General features: G+C 32.3%; 2 protein-coding genes across 3 annotated transcripts; one reads left to right on the top strand and one right to left on the bottom strand.

The window, feature by feature from the left end:
- Positions 1 to 8,029: 8,029 nt before the first annotated feature.
- LOC110605220 (stem-specific protein TSJT1) lies at positions 8,030 to 9,283 on the top strand. The gene is made up of 3 exons (XM_021743633.2): positions 8,030 to 8,342; positions 8,422 to 8,662; positions 8,827 to 9,283. Exons 1-3 carry the CDS (start codon positions 8,140 to 8,142, stop codon positions 9,139 to 9,141), a joined length of 759 nt encoding a protein of 252 aa, XP_021599325.1. The 5' UTR covers positions 8,030 to 8,139; the 3' UTR covers positions 9,142 to 9,283.
- A 485-nt stretch (positions 9,284 to 9,768) lies between these two features.
- Positions 9,769 to 21,708, bottom strand: LOC110605219 (mediator of RNA polymerase II transcription subunit 16). Of its 2 annotated transcripts, XM_021743631.2 has the most exons (16): positions 20,876 to 21,708; positions 20,117 to 20,185; positions 19,904 to 19,992; positions 19,333 to 19,445; positions 19,014 to 19,115; positions 18,125 to 18,215; positions 16,648 to 17,244; positions 15,886 to 16,504; positions 15,668 to 15,747; positions 15,142 to 15,224; positions 14,448 to 14,684; positions 13,654 to 13,825; positions 12,825 to 13,333; positions 12,428 to 12,604; positions 11,424 to 11,801; positions 9,769 to 10,510 (listed from the first exon to the last, which is right to left on the bottom strand). In XM_021743631.2, the coding sequence occupies exons 1-16, from the start codon at positions 21,166 to 21,168 to the stop codon at positions 10,364 to 10,366; spliced, it is 3,756 nt and encodes a 1,251-aa protein (XP_021599323.1). In that variant the 5' UTR covers positions 21,169 to 21,708; the 3' UTR covers positions 9,769 to 10,363. The 2 variants fall into 2 exon arrangements, with proteins under 2 accessions (XP_021599323.1, XP_021599324.1); XM_021743632.2 differs by lacking the exons at positions 19,904 to 19,992; positions 20,117 to 20,185; positions 20,876 to 21,708 and having other exon boundaries at positions 18,125 to 18,210; positions 19,333 to 19,451.
- Between the last annotated feature and the right edge of the window lie 2,751 nt (positions 21,709 to 24,459).

Genomic DNA, 24,459 nt, shown 5'->3' with positions numbered 1-24,459 from the left:
TTATAATTTTAAATAATAGATTATTTTTAATTATTTTAATATATATACTCAAATATAAATAAGAATTTTCGTATATATAACTATAATACTTATTCACAAGAAAAATAAGGTTGTTTCATTGGGTTTCCTCCTATCTGTTTCAAATTTGAAGAGAAAAATGATTTCATATTATTGAGAAAAGTTGGCGCATACATACTCATTTGGCTAACAAATTTTTGCCACAAATTCTTGGTGAAGTTGGCCATATATATAATATCATTAATTAATTGTATCCATATGTCATTTTCATTATAAATGCAACGACGTCCTAATTTCTCAAAATCTTTCCAAAATCTTGCCCACACCCAGTGTAATAAGAATTCTCATATACGTAAAATACTTAATTTTGTAAGAAAAATAAGGTTGTTTTATCGGATTTCCTCCCTTATTGTTTCAAATTTCAAGAAAAAATGGTTTCATTTCATCATTGAGAAAAATCAGCTTACACACTCTCTTTTAAATAATAAGATTTTACATTATTTATATATAAAAATTTTTACTTAAATTTAGCGATTCTACTCTATAAATATGAATATTTAGTTTTCAATTATAAAAATTTTACAAAATAATAACCGCCGGACTTTTAGCGTCCAGATTGAAATTAAATTTTAAAGAAAAAAATAGACCCAAAATTTAGTAAACTCCGTAAAATAAGCCGATTCATCATCGTGTCATACAGCTCATGATTAAAATAGACCGAACTAACCCTAAACTTGAATTCATCAGAAGAGGGTTTAGTTCAATAACGTGATGAAAGGTAGAAAAGCAGATTCAACTACCTCGCGACCCTATCAATATACGCAAAAAAAAAAATTAAATAATCGTCTAATAAAAATAATATGCTGATACGTCTGTACGTACAAATCTATATGACACTAATAAAATAGCGATTATATATCACTAAAAAATATAAAATATAAAATAAAAAAAACATATGCGATCTCTTATCACACTTATACATAAGCGCCTATAAATCCTATTATTCCCGGATCTCATAACATCACAAGATTTGCACAAATATTCATGGTGAAGCTTGGCTTAAAATATCATAAACTCATCTATATTTCGTTTTCGTTATAAATGCAATGAGGTCCCAATTTCTCATTGGCCACATCAAAATCTTTCCAAAGATCTTGGTGTCAACTATTTCTCACCACACATATAGCATGATATAGCTGATCAATTTAAGAGTAGTTAAATTTAAGGTTCCTTTTTGGAAAATATTTTTTAAAATTTGAAATATTTATGAAATTAAAGTTAATAAATGGAAAAGTTAAAAAAATTTTGTATTTTGAAAATTTTATTAAAATTACAATATAAATTTTATTAATATTTTTATTTTTAAAATTAAAATTAAATAACAAAAAATAAATTATTTTATTAAAAAATGGAAATATTTTCTAAATCTAAGTTACTTAGAGATTTCTAAACCCCAATTACTCTTTTGTTTGTTTATTTTATTTATTGGATGTGAATTGTTCAATTTCCACTTCATTTTCTTGTCTACTTCTAAGTCCAAATGGGTGGCCATTACCATATGATTAAATTTAATCTTTTTCTATATGTTTCTAGAAATATCTATATCATATGCAACTTAGATATTAATCTCTTAAATAATAATTTTTATTCTTGAGATCTTAACCTAAGTTCTTTATAATCTTTCAATTTAGATATCAAAATCTAATCCTGAATTTTTTGTTTAGAACTAAATATTTCATAACAATTTATTTCAATTTAGTTTAATTATTTTTTATTAATTTTTTATTTAAAATTAAAAAATTTATCTTTTTAAAATTTTTATATTTAAATAAAATAAAATTATATATTATTTAAATTATTTTTTTTATAAAATAAATTGTATCAAAGAAAGAAAAATAAAATTTTTAAAGAGAATGATAATGTAAAAATAGGGGTGATCATTCGATCAGTTCGATTTAAAATTAAATTAAATTGAATAAATTAAAAATTAAAATTTTAGTATTTATAAAAATTGAATCGAATCGATTTTGATTATAAATTAATTTGAACCGAACTAATTTGATTCGATTTCATTCAATTCAATTTGATCGATTTAAATTTTTAATAAATTTTTTTATCTTTTATATTTTATTTTTAATATTTCAAAATTTAATTTAAATATTTTAACTTTAATATAATATAATCTTGTTATATTATTATATTATTATTACTAATTTGTTGGATTCGATTGTTTTAATTTTTTTTATTAAAATTGAATCGAATTGAAATTTTTAAAATTAAAAATTAAATTGAAATAAATAAAAAATCAAATTGAAATAAATAAAAAGTCGAATCAAAATTTTAAATTTAATTCTAACAAATTTTTTTATTTGAACCGGCTCAAATTATGTAAAAGTACCAAACATAGAGACAATGATTTAGTTATATCTAAACAGTAAAAATATATAACAATCATAAATTCTCAAGTTTAGGTTCTAATTAAAGTCAATTATAGTAAAAATAAATAAATAAATCCTCTCCGTCCAACCAAAATAACATATTCTATCTATAATTAAACTTTATAAATAATATCCAGCTTTTATGATGATTTAAATTAATAATAATAATAAAAACAATAACAATAACAATAGAAAAAAACTTTCAAGATACAAGTTTCTTTCTGTAATCCCTTTGTTACTCGATACTCTCACTTTTTTTTTCTTTTTTAAACCTAACTTCTTCTTTCCAATTTCTCTTAAAAGACGATCTGTCACAATTGGCTATTTATGAAGAAGAAGATGTTGTTGTCTTTATTAAAAGTCTCAGAGATATTTCGATTGTCACTTATGATTTCTGTATAGTAGAGATGTTTCTCACATACAATCCAATCAATTTTCAGTATATATAGATCTTTTTAACAGATTTATGACGATAATTCTCGGACAGTTAATGTATTGAAGAATTTAGTTCTTAATTACAAGCCGGACATTTTATTTTTGATGAAAATAAAAATTTTTAATTCTCGTATGAAATTTTTTTATAATTATTTACATTTTGATGGTTGCTTCTCAGTCAATAGATAAGAATTGTGAGGAGACTTTTCGTTAATGTGGAAGAGTTATGAATCTGTTTCTGTGGTTGTTTTTTTTTTTAATTTTATTAATTCGATTGTTTTGAAAAGTAATGTTCAATGAAGGTTTACTAAATATTATGAATTTTCGGAATCGTAACGACGATGTTAATTTTGAAACCTTATTCGAGTTTTATCTTGTAGAAATTATTTTTTATAATTTTATTCGAGAGATTTTAATGATTTATATTCGAGATATAAGAAATAAGAAGTATCTTTACCAACTTATTTATACTGGAATTTAGACAGACACTTCAACAGTATTTTTTATAAATTATCTTATGTAGGGCTTTAATTTTAAATGATTATAAATTTTTATTAAATTCATTGTAATGCTACTTTACTACTTATATTTTGACTAGAGAATTTATCAGATATTAATTATCTCTCTGTTTAAAATAATATATCTCATTATTTAATAAAATTTTATTAATATAATCAATAATTTTGGTTTGAAAAAAAATATAATAATAATAATAACAACATACTTATAATTATACATTAAACCCCATTTAAAGAAAAATTATACATTAAACTAAATAATATCAGGAATATTAACCATTTGTCATAAAACGGCCCTGTGGCTGTGGGCACATACAGCGCGCAGTGGAGCCCATGACCCTACACGAGCGGCAAGAGCCACAATTGAATCGAATCCCACGTCAGGAGTGTCGTTTACTGGCCAAATTCTGTGGCGTATTGTATCTGTCCCACGTGGCGGATATGGGCACACTAAAAACAAGCTAATACTGAGGCGGTACACCAAGTTACCGATGCAGCTGTCAGCGGGAGTACACGTGTGAGCACGTCATCCATTCCGTATATATTCCGCGTTTGGTTTTATACTTTCATTACATCAGAGGATATGATTAGAGAGGATGGGGAGATTATTTTATAAGGAGAAAGACAAACGAGTCATTATAATTCATCATTTTTGTTTTGTCGGTACACGTGGAATTTCAAGTACGGGACGTACGATGTGCCATATAGAGGTGCGTGCCGTAAATCAGTAGACAAATTTGACTCAAATTCCTTATTAGATATATATATATCGCCAACGATAAAATGGATAAGATAAAGAGCTTTTGACGAAGATGTGCTTTGCAAAATCTGTGTGTTCGAATGTGAATAATAAAGCTCATAAAAATATCAGACATTCAAAAGTACAACTCTGAATATATTACTGTGAAAATCTGAAATTTAAAAATAGATAAAATTTTTGTGCCTATGAAAAAAATTTAATTTAAATAATTTAATTTTTTTATTTTTTAATTATATATAGTTGTCATTCAATTGTATCATTTATTATTATTATATAAAAATATAAATATAAATATTTTTACTTTTTTATATTACAGTCATTTAATTTTTTTTAAATATTATAATGTTAAATTATAGTATAATTAAATTTATTTTTTATTTTCTTATTTAATGTAGATTTTCTTTTTAGAAAATCTGAACTCCAATCAGTCAGGTCTGTTCGATTAGATAAGGAACTGCGTGCTAATAAATTATCTTACATAATAGATTTGATGAATTTTAAGTCTGACTATTATATAAAGGCTTAATTATGATTAGTGGTTCAACGATCATCACACTCCATAGTTAATACTAATATTTTAACTCTTTAATGAAATATCGAGTTTCTATTGAAAGTTTATATGCAGGAATAAATTTTTTAATAAAATATTTTATTTTTTTAGCATTTAAAATATTTAATAAAATAGTTTTTTATTTTATATATTTTAAAAAATATTTTTTAAAATTATAATATTATTATTAATACTACTGAACTATGTATATATAAAAATTATGTAAATATTATAGTTTTTATTATTTTAATTAAATAATGAAAATAATTTTTTTATTACATTAAAGTTATTTTTGGATTTTTACTGATTTGGAAAACTTTTTTGAACTAGGATTAAACGTGTAATCTCATCACCAACGGGGTTACTTAAAATCCACAGGACTGATCCAAGTCGACTTCAAATTAAATTTTGAGAGGATTAAAATCAAATCGTAGATTATGTTGGATTTCATTTTTAGTTAAATTTAATGATTTTTTTAATAAAAATTAATCTTATTCAAAATTAAAACAAATCAAACCAATTAATTTCGTTTTGATGTAAATTTAATTAAATAAATTAATTTATTTTCAAAAAAATAAATTAATATGATTCTGATTTTGTACTGATCTAGCTAAGAGGCCTAAAAGGCAATAATCCAGATCACTGTCCTAATAATGTTAGTGGCGAAAAAAACAAAACATTTCCATTGGGCCATCTGCACTGGTTACGGCTGTTCAATAGTGGGTCTTCGATGAAGTTTGGGCCTCCATTATAAATGATTACCCAATTAAGCAGTCTAATGGGTTTAATTTAGCAACCCGTTGTAAATAATCTGGCCACTGGTTCGACTTTATGATTCAAAACGATTTCGATTTGATTTTAAATTACGATTTATATATATTTTTTAAATTATAATAATATTATTATTTTATACATTATACTAAAATTTAAATTTATAATATAACTGATAAAATGGTATGATACGAATTTTTTTCTCCATTAATATGCTTTACTCCACTTAATTTATTCTTGAGTAAATTTTGGATATCTTGATAAATTATAAAAACAATTACTCCGGTTTATTTTATTTATTTAATAAAAAGGGTAAATTTTGATGTTAATTTTCTAGTTTTATTTTTATGCGTAAATTTTATAATCTTGCTTTTTAACAATTTTGTAGATAACTTAAAAGTTTTGGTGTCTCCAAAAGTAAAGAATTTTTATTGGAGAGCTTATAGAAATATATTATCTATAAATGATAACTTAAGGTAAAAGGATTTAAATATATATACTAGATGTCTTTGGTGCTATGAAGATAAAAATGTCAATTATATTTTGTTGCATTGTTCTGTGTCCAAGAAAATTTGGAGGTTAGGAGGATTGGGAGATTTGTAGCCTAATGATAATTTTCTTAATTTTTTACTGCAGATTTTAAAATTCTAAAATAAGGTTCGAAAAACTTAAAATTTTTGTAATGTTCATGGAGATTATAGTCAGCAAAAAACTCATTATTATGGAATTAGTTACAAAATTCAGCAGCCCACCTTGTGGAAGACGTCATGCATCATATCTTGGATTCTGCTCAACGTGTTGATACTTTACATGGAAATGCTACTGCTATTTTATATCAGGGCAGGAACTTATTTTATTCCTCTAATCCTACTTGTGATTTTAAAGTTATTATTCTTCAAATTCATGCGTCATCTTCAAATTTGGACAATTTCAGTTGGTTTTGTCAAGTTGATCGAGTTTTATTTCAAACTCAAAATTTTATTAGTTATGATTTTGTTGTGAAAAACTCTAAGAGTATATTTCAACGTAGTGTTTTTGATTTTTGGAAAAATAATGGTATGCCGGTAATTATTGAAACTTTATCTCTCCGTCACTGTTTGCTCTTTGCGACAGATTTTTTATTTTTTAATAACTGCATTCTTATGAACTATTTATAGGTGATTTAAATTCTTCGGTCTCCACGTTTAGACATTTATGAACTGAGTTTAATTTTGAATGATTGTAAATTTTTGTTAGAGTCTAAAACTGATATTTTTGTTAAATGGATTCATCGTCATACCACTCTAATTACTTTCAAGTATGATCGTTTTTCTATTTGGAATGATATTTTACTGTATTTGATGAAATTTTATTAATATAATAGGTAGTTATATGAAAAAAAAAATTGTAAATAAAGATTAAATTGAATATATTATTAAATGGATCTAATTTACAATAAAACATAAAATTGTTTAATTTAAAAGCAATTGGTTACCATAACAGGGGACATTTGAGCTAATTTTCATAATGTGCAAGGAGAAAGAATTTATTTGACAACCTGTGATTTTTATAACGGCATTTAACGACGTGGCAATTGCTCACATTCCTTGACCAAACAACAAATCACCGCGCCATCCACGAGTATCTGCTGAGTGCTGACTCAGATCATACTCACAATCAACTCACCCACTTTTACCATTTATGGATAAGACCCTCAGACGGATTCCTCGTATCATACAATTTTTCGTAGTTAAACTTCTAAATTACGCTCTGACATCCAGTTATAAATTATTAATATGATTTATAAATTTTATTAATAATTTTATTAAAAAATAAATTTTAATAATTTTAATTTATAAGAGGGACAACTTAATTATAATCTAAAATTTTTATAATCATTTTTAAATTATAAAATAATTTATTGTAAGTGATATGCTAGAAGTTAGTAATAAATTTCTTTTATTCTCTTTGGACAACATAACATATCATCACATGGTGCAGAGTCAGCTTTATGAGGCCCACTTGCGACCTTTTCACACCTAACGTAACCAAACCTCAAGATTTCACATTATTATTGTAAAAAATTTCACAATAATAATGTAAAATTTTGATACACGCATTTGGTGTATTTTCATTTAATTATTAAAATTTAATTAAATATATATTTTTATAATTTTTTTTGAAATGAATTTTTTTTATAATTTTAATTAATTTATTTATTAAGCAAATATATCCATCACATGCGTATGAGGATTCCTTATCACAATTAACTGCCCTTACAAGATAACCTCTTTTTTTCTTTAAATAACAAACAGATATGTTTTTGATTCCGTGTTACATGCATATGAGATGCAAATTAGTGTAGACGGCTTGATTTGTGGATGATATGATCAAAGGGCTCGTATGAAAGTGAAAACGTGCAGGTCTACCATAAGTACATCTCACCTGATAAATAATAACCCGCAGTATGAGACTCGAATCTGGAGTTTGGATAAGGTTGCCACGCCAAACAAACACTCTCCTTCTCTCTCTTCCTGTTAATATAAATAAAGGAGGCAAGATACGCCATTTTGACATCCATAGTATCACTCTGTATTTTGTTCTATTGGAATCTCTCTGTTTATTCCCATTTCATTATATCTTTTTAAAATCTTTATTGAAGAAGAAACAATGTTGGCGATATTCAAGAAAGGATTGGTGAATCCACCTCAGGAGCTGAACAGCCCAGCTTCATTGGCTTCATCAAGAAAACCAAAGCTTCCTCAGGAAATTCTCAAGGATTTTGAATCTTCTAATGCTTTATCAATTAGCTTTGGAGATGTTGCTTCTCTTGCTTATATTCCATCACAGAATCCTTACGCCATTCACCAAAAGTACCCATCTGATCTTCTTAATGGAGAACGATTTTTTTTTCTCCTCTTATATAATTTTTTATCTGCTTATACATTGCAGGTTGTTTTGTGGATTGAACGACATGTACTGCATTTTCTTGGGGAGCTTAAACAACCTATGCAGCCTCATTAGACAGTATGGGCTATCAAAAGGCACCAACGAAGCCATGTTTATAATTGAAGCTTACAGGACCCTACGTGACCGTGGTCCGTACCCAGCACACCAGGTCCTCAAGGATCTCGAGGGCACCTTCGGATTCGTGGTCTATGATGCTAATGCTGGACAAGTCTTTGCTGCCCTGGTAAGACCTCTTAAATGACTAGATCTGATGAATCAATTGCAAGTTATTAACTAAGATGAGTAGATGGTGAGGTGTGACTAGAAGTTGAGACCTCCCCACCGAATTATAGAGGAACCAGGCTCTTGTAGAATGCTTATAATGTATCATATCTCTTGTGGTTGCAGGGTGCAAATGGAGGTGTGGAGCTATTCTGGGGGATTGCAGCTGATGGATCTGTAGTGATATCCGACAACTTGGAAGTGATTAAAGGAAGTTGTGCAAAGTCGTTTGCACCTTTTCCAGCAGGGTGCATGTTTCACAGCCAACAAGGATTGATGAGCTTTGAACATCCAAAGAGCAAAATGAAGGCTATGCCCAGAATTGATAGTGAAGGGGCAATGTGTGGAGCCAACTTCAAGGTTGATGTCGAATCCAGGATAAGCAGCATGACTCGTGTTGGTAGTGAAGCCAACTGGGCTTTAAGGGGTTCGAATGCCTAAGATCGTCCAAGAGTGGAATAGAAATTCAAACTCTTATTTTGTGTATTTTCTCCTTTTCAAGCGCCTTGTTTATATTTTTCCCTTTGATAATTCTTGTTTCTCTCGGTGTTTAATTTATGGAACAAAGAGTATTTTTCCCTCACATTTCCTTGGATGGAATGGATGAAGCAGTCTTCCTTGGAGGACAAACTGTCCGGCACTAGGCAAAAACTTAATTCATGTCCACAAAAATCTACATCATTTGAGATTACATGACGAGAGGATCGTTGAAAATTCAGAGATCTTACATGTATCAGAATTGGATTCTCTCGTCATACAAGCTCACCATATTCTATTGAATCTATAAACTTATTAGTGCTCATGCTATTAATCCAGAGTTCAGAAAGATTCACGAGACGACTTCCCAAGCAATCTGCTAAGTTAAAGCTTATAAATTTCAGATGCGGTAACATAAGGAAATAAAAAAATGGAATATTAACACCTCAGTAGTTGTATATCAACCCCAATTGGATGTTTTGACCTAACCACGTTGGATTAATGCACTAATTTTCGGAAATGATCGAGAACTCATAATCGAGTTTGTCATATTTCACTGATTTACATCTGGAGGAAAGCCACCCGAGAAAGTATTGAAGAAAGGTCAAGTAAATCCGTCGTCTTTACATCGTGGAGTGGAGGACATACAATAGATTTAAGCTACAACACAATCGACTACTTCAGATCAGATACTAACAGAGGAATGATTTTCATTCTGTACAATGCAAAAGTGCTTCCATTCCATTTTTAAGTTAACCATCCAACACCTGCTATCCTCGCTATATCCTCCATTCTCTATAATGCACAATATACTAGTTTTAAGTCATTTTTTTCTAAACGAAAGGGCAAAAGTACAACAATTACTAACAAAATTAGCTGCGTCTTCCGTCTTATACTCTGTACAAGCAATTTTCTGCAGCCATGGGACAGGTCTATCACGCTTGCAAAGCTCCAATCATAAACTGCACGGCCGAACACTTCCTTGCAAAGCAGGACTTCTTACGATGACCTCTTATGATGTCCATGCTATAATTACATTATTGCTTCTCATGATGCCAGTCCTATGAAATCTCAAGTACGATAATCTGCTCAATCATCACATGTACATCAGTCTGGCATTTGTTTTTGCGAGGGGTTGTATGAGTCCTGCCCACATTCTTAGCGAAACATAATCAGTGTGCCTCGTTTATACAACCCGAACCCAAGTTCCACCGCACATAGGACAGCCATAGGCCCACCGGCTGATCCACCATGCTTCCCTGTCATTTTGACTAGGTGCATTTGCAGCCCCTGGTGAAGCAAAAGCTGAGGTCTGCCTCAAGCATCTTATGCACTGCATCAATATCAGTCAAAATTACAAAAAAAATTTTAAAAAAAATTGGTAAGGACTAGAGACACTAGAATATGTGCAGAGTAGTTAACTATTTAATAAAATTAAATGGTGACAGATGAATTTTGGACATGCTACATGCAAATTCATATGCAGTGGCAACATAGACAAATAAATTCAGAGAGATGGGGAGGGGGGGGTACACTAACTTAGTATTTAGCTTAAAAACATATTGGAACTCGGAAACATGTCATGATGAATAGAGCAGATAAGGAACAAGATGTCGGACACTTGCTTCAAACTAAATATACGAGTTTAGTATATCTTTCAGGTACTTGATACTAATAAAAGCTAATTTAGATTCTGCAAAGTTCAAGCAAAAGATGTCAAATAAAACTTGCCCCCCCCCCCCCACCCCAAAAACAAATGTTCCCTTAAATCTTAATCACTTCACTATTGTATCATATTTCAGTCTGTTTGGCATGGAGTCTAGGGAGCTAAAAAGCGCTCTTCTTTTTCTAAATAAAAAGTAACATTTTGGATGATGATATAAAAAGTCATTTGAAATAAGCTATTTTGTTACTTTTGTGTTCTTATGATTCAAACACGTCAAATTTATTTTTACATCGATTTTAATACTCTGTAACTAACATAGATTTAGAATAATATTTTTCTTAGCAACAACAATGAGCAAACAAACAATTAGTGCTCCTAAAAATGCCTAATTTTGAAAAGGTGTTATTCGTTGATGGTAGCTCAAGGGCTAGAATGCCCAACTTTAAATAGGTAGGATCTTTGTACCTAAACTAATCACATCAAAATGCCTAAAAATGAAGCTACAAAGAGTTAAGAGAACAAGGACGAGAAAAAAAAAGTGAGAGAGAGCAAAGAGAGGAGAGGAAAAAAGGGACCTTACCTTGTACCAAACCCCTTCAAGACCAGTCTTCCACACTGCAGTAACAACATCTCTTCGAGATCCCATAATCCCAAGATATGCTCCCAGACCAACAGAAGTATTCAAGCCAAAAGCTGCATCTCTTTCAGACATTCTACGCTTCCTTGGCCATAGACCATTAACCCCATAATAAACATCACAATTTTCCAACGAGCTGCAATCAATGGAATCTGTATAACTGCTCATCCTTGGAGTATCATCAGCAGAGCACATATCCTCTGGGTCAGACCAGGGGCCACCAAACATATTCCGCCTGTGCCACTCTTCGGATGGAGGGTGGAGTTCCAATTCCCTAAGTAACAGACCAGCAGCATCTGCACCTCTGGGCCGGGGCATGTTCTGCATATTCCCATTAAAAGAATATATTAATCTGACCAGATGAAGAGCCAGGAAAAAAAGTCAAAGAAGACCTTAACAAGTCATGTAAACTTTAACTATATGGTTTTCTTTTGCCCATGCCATTATTTTACTGGGAAACAAACTCTCTGGAACATAATTTTTCAAAAATAAACTTCAAAATGAAATCACTTAGCAAGTTGTGATAATCAGTTTATGAAACTTATAATGAAAACATAATAGACAAACATAATATAACTCCTGACAGGTCAACATCAACATATATGAATGGTCTAAAGCTTAATTTAATTCATGTGGACAACTACGAACAGTTGGTACTCTTCCAAAATCCACCACTAGTTTCTGGTTTTCCAAAAGGAACAATTAATTAATTCATAATCTTCATCAACCAATGGTACTTAAAATTCATTTACACAGATTAATTCTACAATTAGAACTTAACATAGACTAGAAACTTGGATAACAAGAACACGTGGCTTATTCTTTTCCCCCTTTATGGAAGTAAAACATGATGAGACAAAACTAGACTTCCAGCAGGATTTCAAATGATAACATATTACAAGATTAAAACCTTGCTAGGTCTCAAATTAAATAAGAAACATGGATACCTGCATATGTGGGCCAAGGGATGCTTCTACCACCTCTGGTAATACTGTGTAATTCCCATCAATATAATGCAGCCGCACCTGGATGTTGCTGCTTCCTACTTGAGAAACTGGCAATGGGTGTGCCAAAGCTGATGTTCGCCGACAAAGATCCATGAGTATGAGGAAAAGGACCTTCACCTGCAAAAAAAAGCAGGAGATGGAGCTTTAAAAAGGGTAAGCTTATCAGTTGCTTAATTGAAAGTTTGAAAAGCACGAGGCAGATATTCCTCGAGTTGATATGAACAACAAACTTTCTCAGCTCAAAACAGCGAAATAGATAGCCAGATAAGAAAACAAAAATCCATGGCAGATATGTTTTAGTGTGGTAAAAGTAATGAAAGGACATGCCATTTTCTACCTCTTCGAAAGTGTATCCTTGACCAGCATTGCCACAACCCAATCTCAGTCGGCCAGCAGGTCCATCTTCAACTCCCTTGGCTCCAGGCACAAGTTGACTGCCTCGAGGAGCCTGACCTTCATCTGATCTTACCATAGTTGGAGCTGGTTTAGAAGAAACAGAATTACTCTCCTCAACCTTTGCAGGAGCAACAGACTGAGGTTTTTGCATACTTGCATCTGCACTTCTCTGTGCACCTCCTCGCTGAGTTCGCCGAAAGAAAAAACAGAAAAGCAGAAGTTGACATAATCGGTGAAGGAAATGGCAGTCTCCAATGAGCCTAACAGCTGGTGTTCCAGGAAATGTTCCAGTATTGATGCTTATTGGCATGAAGGAAGATGGGCCAGTAATGGGGTTCGGAGTTGAATTGGACACAGCATCACCTGAACTACTAATCTTGGCAATGGCGCCTTGTACCCAAGCTTGCATCTGAGTGCTTCCGGTAGAACTTGTAGTACCATTTTGACCACCTGAAAACATGGTATAACACTTATAAAGAGGTTGTTCCAAATCACAATGAGAAAGAGATAGAAATAGAGGGGGGGGGGGGGAATGTCAGGGGAATAAAACAGAAAATAAGAGTTCTAAAGAGCCACTAGGTTCCAACAGCTTTGACAAGGTCATCCTGAGTAGAAAGATGCATTGTAGCTGCTGTCACCATACACTGAAAGTTGAACAGCATAGTGCTGCTTGTGGTGAACCAAACATATGAAACAATCCAGCTCTAATTATTTCTACTAGCTTTTCCCTTCTTATGATATCAAAGCTCTAGGCACCAAAGCATACTGACCCTGACTAGTTGCAGGAGATGCTGAACTTTGGGTAGGACTATTCACCATATTGCGATTACTGCCAGTTCCAGCAGTAACTGCATGACTTGCTAATGTGCGACAGAAACTTGCATAGCGCCGTAAACGGGTGATAAAATGTGAAGCAAGATCAAGAATTGCATCAACATAAGCCTGCATCATGTGGTCACTTTAGACGAAACAAGCCAAACAGAAAATTTGAGAGGTGTTTGGGAAATACAACCACAAGAAAGCAACACACTTGAGCTGACAAGGTGATATAGAACCAATAGAATAATCAATGGGAAAACAATAACACTCTTGAAATTTTATTTAACTCTCAATTATCAATAATAATCATAAAAGCTCGCATAAAATACCATGATGCCTACTACTATTAGGATTAGGAATCCCAAAAGATGAGAAAATTAAACCAATACTAATTATGAATACCAAAGCAACACAAACTCCAAAGTCCTAAATAAATAAAATACTAAATAAATTCCCCAAGTGTCTTTCTAAGATATCTAACTTATAATATCCAATAGAGGTCCTGCATAAAAGAGGCAACTTCAACCATCTCAATCAGGTATAAAGAATTGACAATATTCCAAGCATAAAAACAAATTTCAGAAAGAGGGAGAAAGTGCAGCACAGAGATTGAAAAAGCTTGTGCATTACTTTCAACATTCACAAAAGTAAACCAAATTGGTGAGATCCGATGATCTTCACTATCTCAAATTCAACAGGACTCAAAAGAAGGAAAAGACAAGACAAAAAAGGGCCAAAAGCACACCTGAATACTTGGAATGAGGTTTGGTTCAACAGCCATTGCTTCAGGATCAATGTGAGATAATGTCTCTCCAGAAGCCAGCCATGGTTCAGGCACAAGATTTGAAGGATTTATCAAAGCTGATTCAATACCTTTTCCCAGCATATCAAGTAGCAACCTTGCTTGCATATCTAAAACCATTGCCCTAACCTCCTGAGCATTTGTACCTTCCAAAAGCCTGCATTTTATCCTGTCTAGACTCTGCACCATACAAAACCAAATATCATCAATCAAATAAGAGCATTCAGAAAAGATATTTTTTTTTAATGCATGAATTATCAATTACAGTACAGTAAGTTATCCATGAAAATGTTGCCCAGAATGGATCACACCGGTCCTTATTGAACAAATATAAAATTAGAAAGGAAAAAAAACATTTCAAAGATTATAGTAGCACAAATAGCCCAAGATCATATAACACAAGGGCCAAAGAAAAAAAATCTACATGCCTTATCCCACTAGTATAATTATTAACAAGTGAGACATTTTAATTCAGAACAACTAACAAAATTTAAAGACTGGAATAGTCCACTGAAACAAACTCCAGTTACAAAATATTCCAGATGTCTTTATTCACTATTTCAATTCAAAAATCACAATGATACTGACTACTGCAAAAGAAATGGTGATAAGAAGTTGAGAAGAAAATAATACATACAGGACCATACTGTTGCCGATGCTGAGTGGATGGAAGAGAATGGAAATCCGCATCCAACACCGCAATGACACTGTTCAGTGAAACTGAAAGGAAACAGAGATTCATAACCATCAAGAAGTCTTACTCACCAATTCATGTGCATTGAATTTATTGTAATACATTACTAATATTTTTTGGCAATTCACTGCAACACCAAAGAATCTAACAGCTGCTTCGGGAGTTGGGCTAGGATGCGCTAACACTAAACCATAAGGTCCTTTCATTATGTGGAAGGAAGTAAAGGGATCTCTAGGATTTTATGTTTTGTATTGATGGGATTGAAAGGAAAGAAAAAAGTAGTCATATTGATAAGAAAAAAAAAGATATGCAAAAAAAGAACGGTTGTTCCACTAATTTGGAAAAGAAAAGAAAATAAGAGAGTATAATTAGTGCTCGTTTATCCTTTTTTCCAATCCTCCCAGATCCACCTTTCCCTTTCCTGCCCACTCTTATTACCCACTCCCAGACAAAATACAAACATTCATACCAATGTTGTCCTCAGCAGCACTCTGTGTACAGCCCACAGCATCCCACCAATCAACTCCAACCAAAAGGCTCCACCAAAACCTGCTAGGACAAAAAAAAAAATCAGCATTACCACACAATATCATAGCAATTGCAATCCAAAATTAAAAAGAAATGGTACAACCATTTAAACGTAGTACCAAAGTAATCACTGTGAAATACAACATCCACTCCAAGTACCTCTCAGCAATTGCACGTTCCCAGGTTGATGAGTTAGCCTTCACCTGACTACCTGGTACAGCAGGGGGGAGAACACGGATTATCTTCAATATGGTACGGTCCTTGCTAGTGTCATGCCAAACAGAAGCAGAGCAGCAGCTTGTGGAAGAGAAAGCAGGAGCCGCAATTGCAGATCCAACATTAATCTGATAGCTGTCAACAGGTGCAAAGTTGGGACCAGAGAAAATATGGACTCCACCGCGCAGAAAAGCAATAGCAATCTCACCACCATGAGCAGAATAAACAATTCGAGCAAGTGATCTAACATCACTTGGCAGATCAAAGGGATCAAAAGTGAGACTTTTCGCCTTCTCAACACCAGAATCAGATGTCTTTCTAGCATCAGAAATAAGCCCTGCTGTGACTGCTTGGTGAGTTTTAAAATCATTTGTTGGAGGTATGCTTGTATCCACTTTAGAAACCCATACCGTTTGCATGGGTGCCTGCCCACCAAAACTGGAAGTAGGATTTCCAAATATTTGATGAAGAACAACAGGTTGAAGAGATGATTCCCATCGCTGCACTCTCCATCCTGTGATTGAAGGACCTTCATCTGGATCATAAGGAGACATATACTGCCCTGCACAGGGGAAACTAATTACTATGATTTCAAATGCATATACAGGTGTATAAAAGAAAGGAAGAATATGAGAAGAAAAGAAAAGAGAACATTCATGAAACTTAATTCAAGGACCGATTTCAAGTTAGAACTCATTTAAATACCCTCAACTATCACAACAGCTATCACAGAACCACCACGAGTTGGATCAAATGCAACAGCAGTAACTCCAGAGCCCCAAGTAGTGGTTGCTGCAGATTGGGCTGCAGCCTCAGGACTAACATATGCAGAAAAATTTGAAACTGGTGAGCAGTGAAGTGATACTATGTCGCTGAAGTCTTGATCAGCATGCTTTTTCCCTTGCTTCGCCTCAGAGATTAAATATTCCTGCCAGCTGAATAGATAAGCAGCCAAAGGAGCAAAACCTGACCAATTAGGCGGGTTGAGAGAAGGTGGGACCCCAGTGCTGGCACTTGTCTTTGGAGTTGCTTGGAAGCCAGGTCCAGGGCCAGGAGTAACTTCCCAAACAACAATAGTAGATGGGTTTACAATAGGAACACCTGCAACATGCATTGCACCACTATCTGTTACAATAGCATCAGCAGCCATAATCCCGCTAGGCCCAGCACCCAAGAGTCCCTTGCTTGTGCAAAACCATTTGGGCGTCGCATTACTCTGACTAGGAGGCCACTGGGACCAATGAAGTTGTACAGACCCCGATGAGAATACAGAGCAAACGCAAAGGAAATTAGGCCACCTAGCTGAAACAAAAATCAAATGCTACATCAAATGCCAGTGCTGTTTGAATATATTAGTTTGAGTATCTGTCATTTTTAGCACTTGAAGCAAGCAACACTAAAGCTATTATAAACTTTCATAAGCTACATTGTTTTGACACATGACTATGAGTTGCTAACAAGATAAAGTGTACTATAAATGCAATTAACAACAAATTTTTAAAAAATGAAAAATATCCTATTAACTGCCCCCTTTTTTAAGAGGGGAGGAAAGCATATGTTAAACTAACTTTAGAAATATATTTTTAAGGTCCCTGAATTTTAAGGCACTGATACAGAATTGAGCAGTGTGGAATGCTGAATCTGGATTTACAACCCAAAGCCTGAATCCTGATACAGGTGGCTATAAAAGATTTCAGTCACTGATTACTGACATAAAGAACCAAAAAAAGAAAAAACTAAAACCCATCTTTTTATGCCAACAACCTTATACCCACTCTCCCAACAGCTGCAAAATACATGCTATCATCTCCTCTCATTTCAGCTAAAGGTCAAGATTTAGCAGTTACAAAGTAACATTTTAACATGTTAACAGTTTATTTGCTCAATTTTAAGGGATGCTTGTCTTACCTTTCACCTTTTTGGTTAATTGCTACATCTGTAAGACTATTGCATATATATATATATATATATATATATATATATATAAACCTAAATAGTCAATAGTTGTTTTAATTTGATTTGGGTAAATTCTTTTAAAATAAAATCAAATTAGTTCAAGGTAATAGGGTCCCGTTGTGTGACAGTCTGACCACCACAGAAAATGTTACCACATATTTCATGTAACGTTGTAAACATAACCTACAGCTTCTCTATGACTCACTAAAAAACACCTTGAACAAACCTGAGGTTTGAGACTGCTGTGAAAGGAATTTTTCCTCAAATGTCGACTTTGAATTTGCAGAACTGCTGGATTTTGAAGAAAGCCACCTATACTGGTTTTTCAAAAGAAGTCAAAACAATAAACAAAATGCACAAAATACCATAAGAGCTTGAGGAAAAAATAACTAAATTAGAACAACGGTGACATATCAGACAATGCAATTAAACAAATAAAATGTTAACACTGCCACAATGGCACAAGGTTTAAACTTCAAACTAAATCACCACTGAAGAAAATTCTAATCAGTGAAACAAACTTAAAGGTAAAGCCAAGTATATTGTACAACAGGACATCAGCTTATAAGTTTCGAGAAGCACAGCAAGGTAGAGCCTTCACATGCTCGACAAAATAGGAATCAGCACTATGCAAATTTTGGGAAGCTAGCAAGAGAGGGGGGAAATGAAGAATGTGACTAAAAGAGCACGAAAAACAACACAGAAATGGAACTAAAACTAGTAAAAAAAGATAGATTTATTACAAACGGCTCTCATGCATTTTAATGAAGTGGTTGATTAAGGCCATTTGCAAGGAGAATAGACAATCAGACAAAGCTATCTAAAAGTGTATTGTATTTCTCCTTCCATTTTCCTTCCTTTTTTTCTGAATGAACATAAAAGCAATTCCAATTAGTAACGGGAATAAAATTTATTACACATTCTAAATTGTTTATTCATTATATAAACCCATCATCAAATCTCCAGCTCAACAACAGTATTTGGTCTCCTGTGATTTTCCAATATGTTAAAGTGATGTTAACAATTCAAGCACAAAAATCAAAAACTATAATATAAATGCGGAGGAAAAAAATAATTCAGAAGCAAATAAGCAAAAGATAATAATAACTGCATACAGGAGAGACCCCAGATAACCACTTGGTAACAACTGCAATATCCTGACGCCATTCATGCTCACGCTGCCAACAACTAGCATCCCGTACTAAATTAGCCGGACCCTGCATAAAAGGTAAGACATAAGCTAAACAATAATTTAATCAATTTAAAAGAAATGGCAACTAGTAATACGAAAAGAAAAAGTTAATAGCAACTTTTAGAATGCCAGCAAAATATTATTGCAGTGGAGTAAAAGATAAAAATAGCATTAAAAGAACTTATAAGATGAAGATAAGATCTACTTAGTGCGTTTATAAACGATGCACCAAAGTAGCTTACTTGAGAAGGCTGAGTCCATATAGTTATCCTCCCATGAAAATTAGCTATTAGCAAGGCTCGTGGGCAAGAGGTAGGGGACCATTCAATAAACTGAACAGAATCACGAGGAGAATCTGCAAAGGAATTCAACACATCTCTCATGAATTGGAAAATTAAAAATCAGCCTCTCATGATTTGGAAAATAAAAATCAAATGTAAATGGAAGAAGACAATGTTCTGATGTGAAAGAACAAAAATATAGGCATTACTATTACATGCTTATCGTGTATCATGTTTGAGGTTTTCAATCCATTCAGAAAGGCTTCTGTGCTAAATAAAAACTCAGATGCCTCCAGATACTTGGATTAATACATAAGCAGAAGGAACTGTAGTGTTTAGCTTAAATCAAGTTAGTGTGTCAGGAATATTTATATTTTTTCCACATTGCTCCTTTGTATAGCTTGATTGTACAAACCACATCATTATATAGAACACAGTATTCATTTATTTCAGGCCTCAAATGGAAAAAATATACATATATATTTCCCAAATTGGATGAACCAGAAAAAGCATCCAGGTAAACTAGAAGTACCTGCTATCACATTGAAAACTGCACATTCAGTTGGTCGTTCAGGGATAACAATATGTATGGGGATCCAAAATGGTGGATTTGTATTGGAACTACAAGAACAAAAATAAATATTCCACTAGAATTATTATTTTTACAGAAAAGAACTTAACAAATACATTATATACAAAAAAAAAAAGATATATATATATATATATATATAGTATATATATTGACCTTGGGATTCTTGCACAAGTTTCTGATGCACAAGCTATAGCATTCAACTTCCCACACCAAGTAACAGCACTGAACAGAAAAAAAATCAGTTTGACAAATATATTAAAGTGATAGAACGAACAAACCAAAAGTCTCAGGCTCAATTAAAAAAAAAATGCTTCACTCGTGTTTAACAAGAGGAATATACGACAGCTATGCATCCAATCTCAAATCCATACTAGGACAAATCATTTTATACAAATAATGATGAGACGATCAGACACAAATATGATATCTACAAGGCTAATGCACACTATTAACAGCAGGGTCAAGTTTATGATGGATGAAAATGAGGTGGCACGCAGGGGCACGAGACAAGTTCATTGGTTATAGTATCAGGTACATTAGAACTCTCTCTTTTTTCCTTTCCATCTTTGCCTCAGCTTTACTTGAACTTCTAAACTTACAAGCAGGATTGCAAGAGGAAAAACAAACACAATCAGCACTTGCTGTCAACTTCTATCAAATTTCAGATGCGACTTCAGAGCCAAAAGAACCCCACACCTCTCAAACTGTGTCACGGAATATTAGTTTAGCTTTTCTAATTAAACTTTACCTCAGTCCACAAATTCGAGGATCAACGGCTAGTAGGAGGGGAATAAAAAAACTTAGCCACATCAAATTTCACTGAACCACGGTTTCAATCGCAAATACTCCAAAAACAAAATTCACTCAAATTACCTAAGCGGGAAAACATAAACACTTTCTACCAAAATTTACCTAAAATTACGACAAAGCTCAGGCACGCTCATCTTATACTGCAAATTAGAGCGAGGCTGCTTAAGCCTGATACAAAATACAGTAGCCGGACTAACGGAGTCTTCCTCCATTGGATCGTCGGGTTTCTCTACACTCTCTTCCTCGCTACTGAGTGGCTCGGCCTTGTCCGAGCCCGCTGCCTTTGCCACAATCTCGAGAGACTGGCCCACACTCTCCTCCTCCGGGTCCTTATTTCCCCCCGAGCCCACTTGCTGCTGCTGCTGCTGCTGCTGCTGCTGCTGCTGATTATTCATTTGCCAAAAAAACCCTAACCTCTATATATATATTTAGAGAGAGAGAGGGAGAGAGAGGGAGAGAGAGGTTAAATGAATCTAAGTGGTGCAAAAGTCGCAATTGAGGGCGACAGGTATCACTGTAGAGAGAGAGAGAGTGGGGCTAGTGTGAGTGGGTTAAGAGAAAAAATGGATTTGAAATTGGCTTTTTTAGGGTTTTTGTTGCGTGAGTAGACAAAGGATGTGCGTGGAAATCAGATTCCAGGTGCTGGCTGGCTGGGTTGTTTAAGAGAGTAAGCGAAAGAAGGGATGATTCTCTTTCTCTCTTTCTCTCACTTTCTCAAAAGGAATAATTGGCGTCAGCGCCTTTCTCATTTTCGGTTTTCTTTTTTATTGTTTCTACGAGACAAAGCCACTGCGCTGTGCATGTGCCTCCGGTCGTTGGGGCTGGGCTTAATGTTGGACTTGGGACTGCGCCTTCGCTGCTAGAGTAGAATTTTCGGCCGCAGAGAATCAAACAACTCTATGCCTCTTTCCCTCTCCTCCCGTGGCTTGAGAATTGTTGATGCCGTCTGTGTCCAGGCGGGGCGGGCTTCACTTCTTAATCAATTTTTCAAAGGCCTATCGAGATGATTAATCAGATACCTATGCTATAAATTTATTGTCTTCCATGACTTTTTTAGAAAACATTTTGTTTAGAGCCGATTTACATTGAATTTAAAGAAAAAAAATTCAGAAAGTATATTAGCAATAATTTTTATACGTATTTAAAAAAAATAAAAAAATATTTTATTTAATTTAAAAAAAAAAACAAAAAATACCATAGTTATTTTCATTTCATGGTAGATGTCACTAAAAAAAAAAATTTAAGATAAAAAAAAATAAATTTCATTTAATATTGAGAAAAGTATAAAAAATATTATAGTTTCACCTATTTTTATTTTATGTGATTTAATTTATATCATATTATTATATCATTAATAAACCAAATTAATTCTCAAATGTTGTAAAAAATGTTAGTGTGGCAGGTAAAATATTGTTGTCAATCAAAAAAGAAAATTATAAGAAGGTATCATATAATTTCATTTATTTTTATTTTAATATTTATAATTTAATTTATATTAAAGTATTACTTTATAATATAATTTTTATAATAATATTATTTATTCCATATGAAAATTAATTATTATTTATTAATAGTGTGAAACTATATATATTATTTTAATACAAATTAAAATAAAAATCATGAATAATTTATAAAATTAAAATATACTTTAATTTTTATGTAAAATTCATCTCTTTTACTTATTAAGTTCACTATAAATATTTAAGGGAGACATAATTTATTGCAGTAAACGATATTTTTATTTTACAAATATATTTGAGAAATAAATATTAAATCATAAATGTATTTAATGGATAATTTTGAATGGATTTTAAGTCTAATTTTTATATTAAGTATTTCAGGTATATTCTCACTAAAAGTTTTTCTTATGCCTACTATGTTGATTTTAACATATATTATCTAATTTCAAACTCAAAACTATTATAATATAATTTTAAAATTCGTCAACGGTTATGTATAAATAGGGATATAAATGGATCAAACCGTTCATGAGCTATTAAGATTTAATTCAATAAAAACTTGACTGATCTCGACTCAATTTCTAAACGAGCCAATCTCGACCTTAATTTTTAGACTCGTTTAGTAAACGAACTAAATTTGACCTCCATAGTATTCGACTCGTTAAAACTTGTGAGCTCGACTCGTTTTTGAGTTCATGAGCAGGCCTGCGAATAGACTCGTGAACAGTCTCGTCAAGTAAGCTGAAATTATTATCATAAGAGTATTAAGAGAAATAAACTCAAACCATATATATACTTTCACGATCCAAACCTAAATTTTTTAAAATTCAGCTCTATATAGTTTAGTTACACTTTTAAACTTGCATATATTTGGATTATTAAAATTTAAAAACTTATATTTATAAGTTTACCAGCTAATTTATACATATATTTATTTAACTAAAATTATTTTAATTTTAAACTTATTAGTTTTAAACTAAAATTTTATATACATGTAAATAAATTGAATTACTCGTGGACTATTCGAGATTAAACTCGATAAAATCTCGACTCAGCTCTATAAAAACTCAACTCGTCTAAACTCGTTTGCTAAACGAGCCAAATTTGAGCTTGTTAATACTTGACTTGAGTTTGAAATGAGTAAAACTCAAATTCGATTCGAACTTAAAAAAGTTTTAACGAACCAAATTTGAACTCTTCAAAACTCAGCTCAGCTCAATTTGTTTGCACCTATATATAAGAATTTTTTTTAAATCAGAGTAGACCAGGAGGTCAGCAAGAGTAATGAAGTCTTATGTATGTAATAGATAGAATGTGGACATGACGAATTGTAAAGTGATGAATAGTTATGTTATGTAATGATGATGTTGAGGTTTAGAAGTGTGCTTGACCATAGTATATTGTAATCCCTTTTTGATACATGATCTTAGTGTTTATTGATAATTATGTTTAATCAACTCAACACATGTTATGACACCCATTGGAGGCATTGATGAGATCCCACAAAGGGATCAATGTTTATAGTTATGTTTATGTTCAGTGCACGTACAGGTTGAGTTGGTGTATGAGGAAATGATGAAAGAAAAGTTTTAATTTTTATGTATGAAAGAAAATTTTTATGTATGTTCAGGCTTGCTACGGGTCTCGGCGGCCTTAAGCCGATCTGGATCCTAGCGCCGGTAGCGGTCCGATTTTCAGGTTGTTACATCAAATGTTTAACAAATAATCGCGTATAAATTATTTAATTTTATTCAGTAATCCAATGGATCAAATCAATTTGATGATTTGATTTAAAGATAAAATATAAAGTCATGTATTAGATAAGATGATATATATATATATATAAAACAAGCTATTGCTTGTGAAAATAAAGCAAAACTGAATCATTCAAGTTCTGTTATTCAACACGTACACATAATGTAATGAAGAAGTAATGCTGACTAAGTTGATCAGTTCAACACGTTTGTTCATAACTTGAAAAACAATTAAAAGAAATTGGTAATAAGCATGGATGAAATTTCAATAGCTGTTAATAAAAATTACTGAGCTCTGTATACGAACATTTTCAACAATTTAATAATTACTTTTTGTCATTATGACTAAAGAAATTCAAGATATTTTTAAAATAAAATAATTATTATTGATGTTCTAAAATTTAGAAAATAAAGTTTAAAGTGGTTGTTTAAATTTAAATGGTGAGGATGACGTTCCTCTCTTTTTATCTTT

This window comes from Manihot esculenta, chromosome 17 (assembly GCF_001659605.2).
Source record: "Manihot esculenta cultivar AM560-2 chromosome 17, M.esculenta_v8, whole genome shotgun sequence".
In the NCBI taxonomy this organism is placed as follows: Eukaryota; Viridiplantae; Streptophyta; class Magnoliopsida; order Malpighiales; family Euphorbiaceae; genus Manihot; species Manihot esculenta.
This window is presented reverse-complemented; position numbering and strand designations above follow the sequence as displayed.

Coding starts and splice junctions, on each gene's coding strand:
- LOC110605219 (XM_021743631.2), bottom strand. CDS start 21,168: ATGAATAATCAGCAGCAGCAGCAGCAGCAGCAGCAGCAGCAGCAAGTG. Junction 17,245..18,124: donor ACAGCAGTCTCAAACCTCAG/GTTTGTTCAAGG, acceptor TTTTTGTTTCAG/CTAGGTGGCCTAATTTCCTT. Junction 12,605..12,824: donor AAGGATACACTTTCGAAGAG/GTAGAAAATGGC, acceptor TTTTTTTTGCAG/GTGAAGGTCCTTTTCCTCAT.
- LOC110605220 (XM_021743633.2), top strand. CDS start 8,140: ATGTTGGCGATATTCAAGAAAGGATTGGTGAATCCACCTCAGGAGCTG. Junction 8,343..8,421: donor CCTTACGCCATTCACCAAAA/GTACCCATCTGA, acceptor TATACATTGCAG/GTTGTTTTGTGGATTGAACG. Junction 8,663..8,826: donor GACAAGTCTTTGCTGCCCTG/GTAAGACCTCTT, acceptor TTGTGGTTGCAG/GGTGCAAATGGAGGTGTGGA.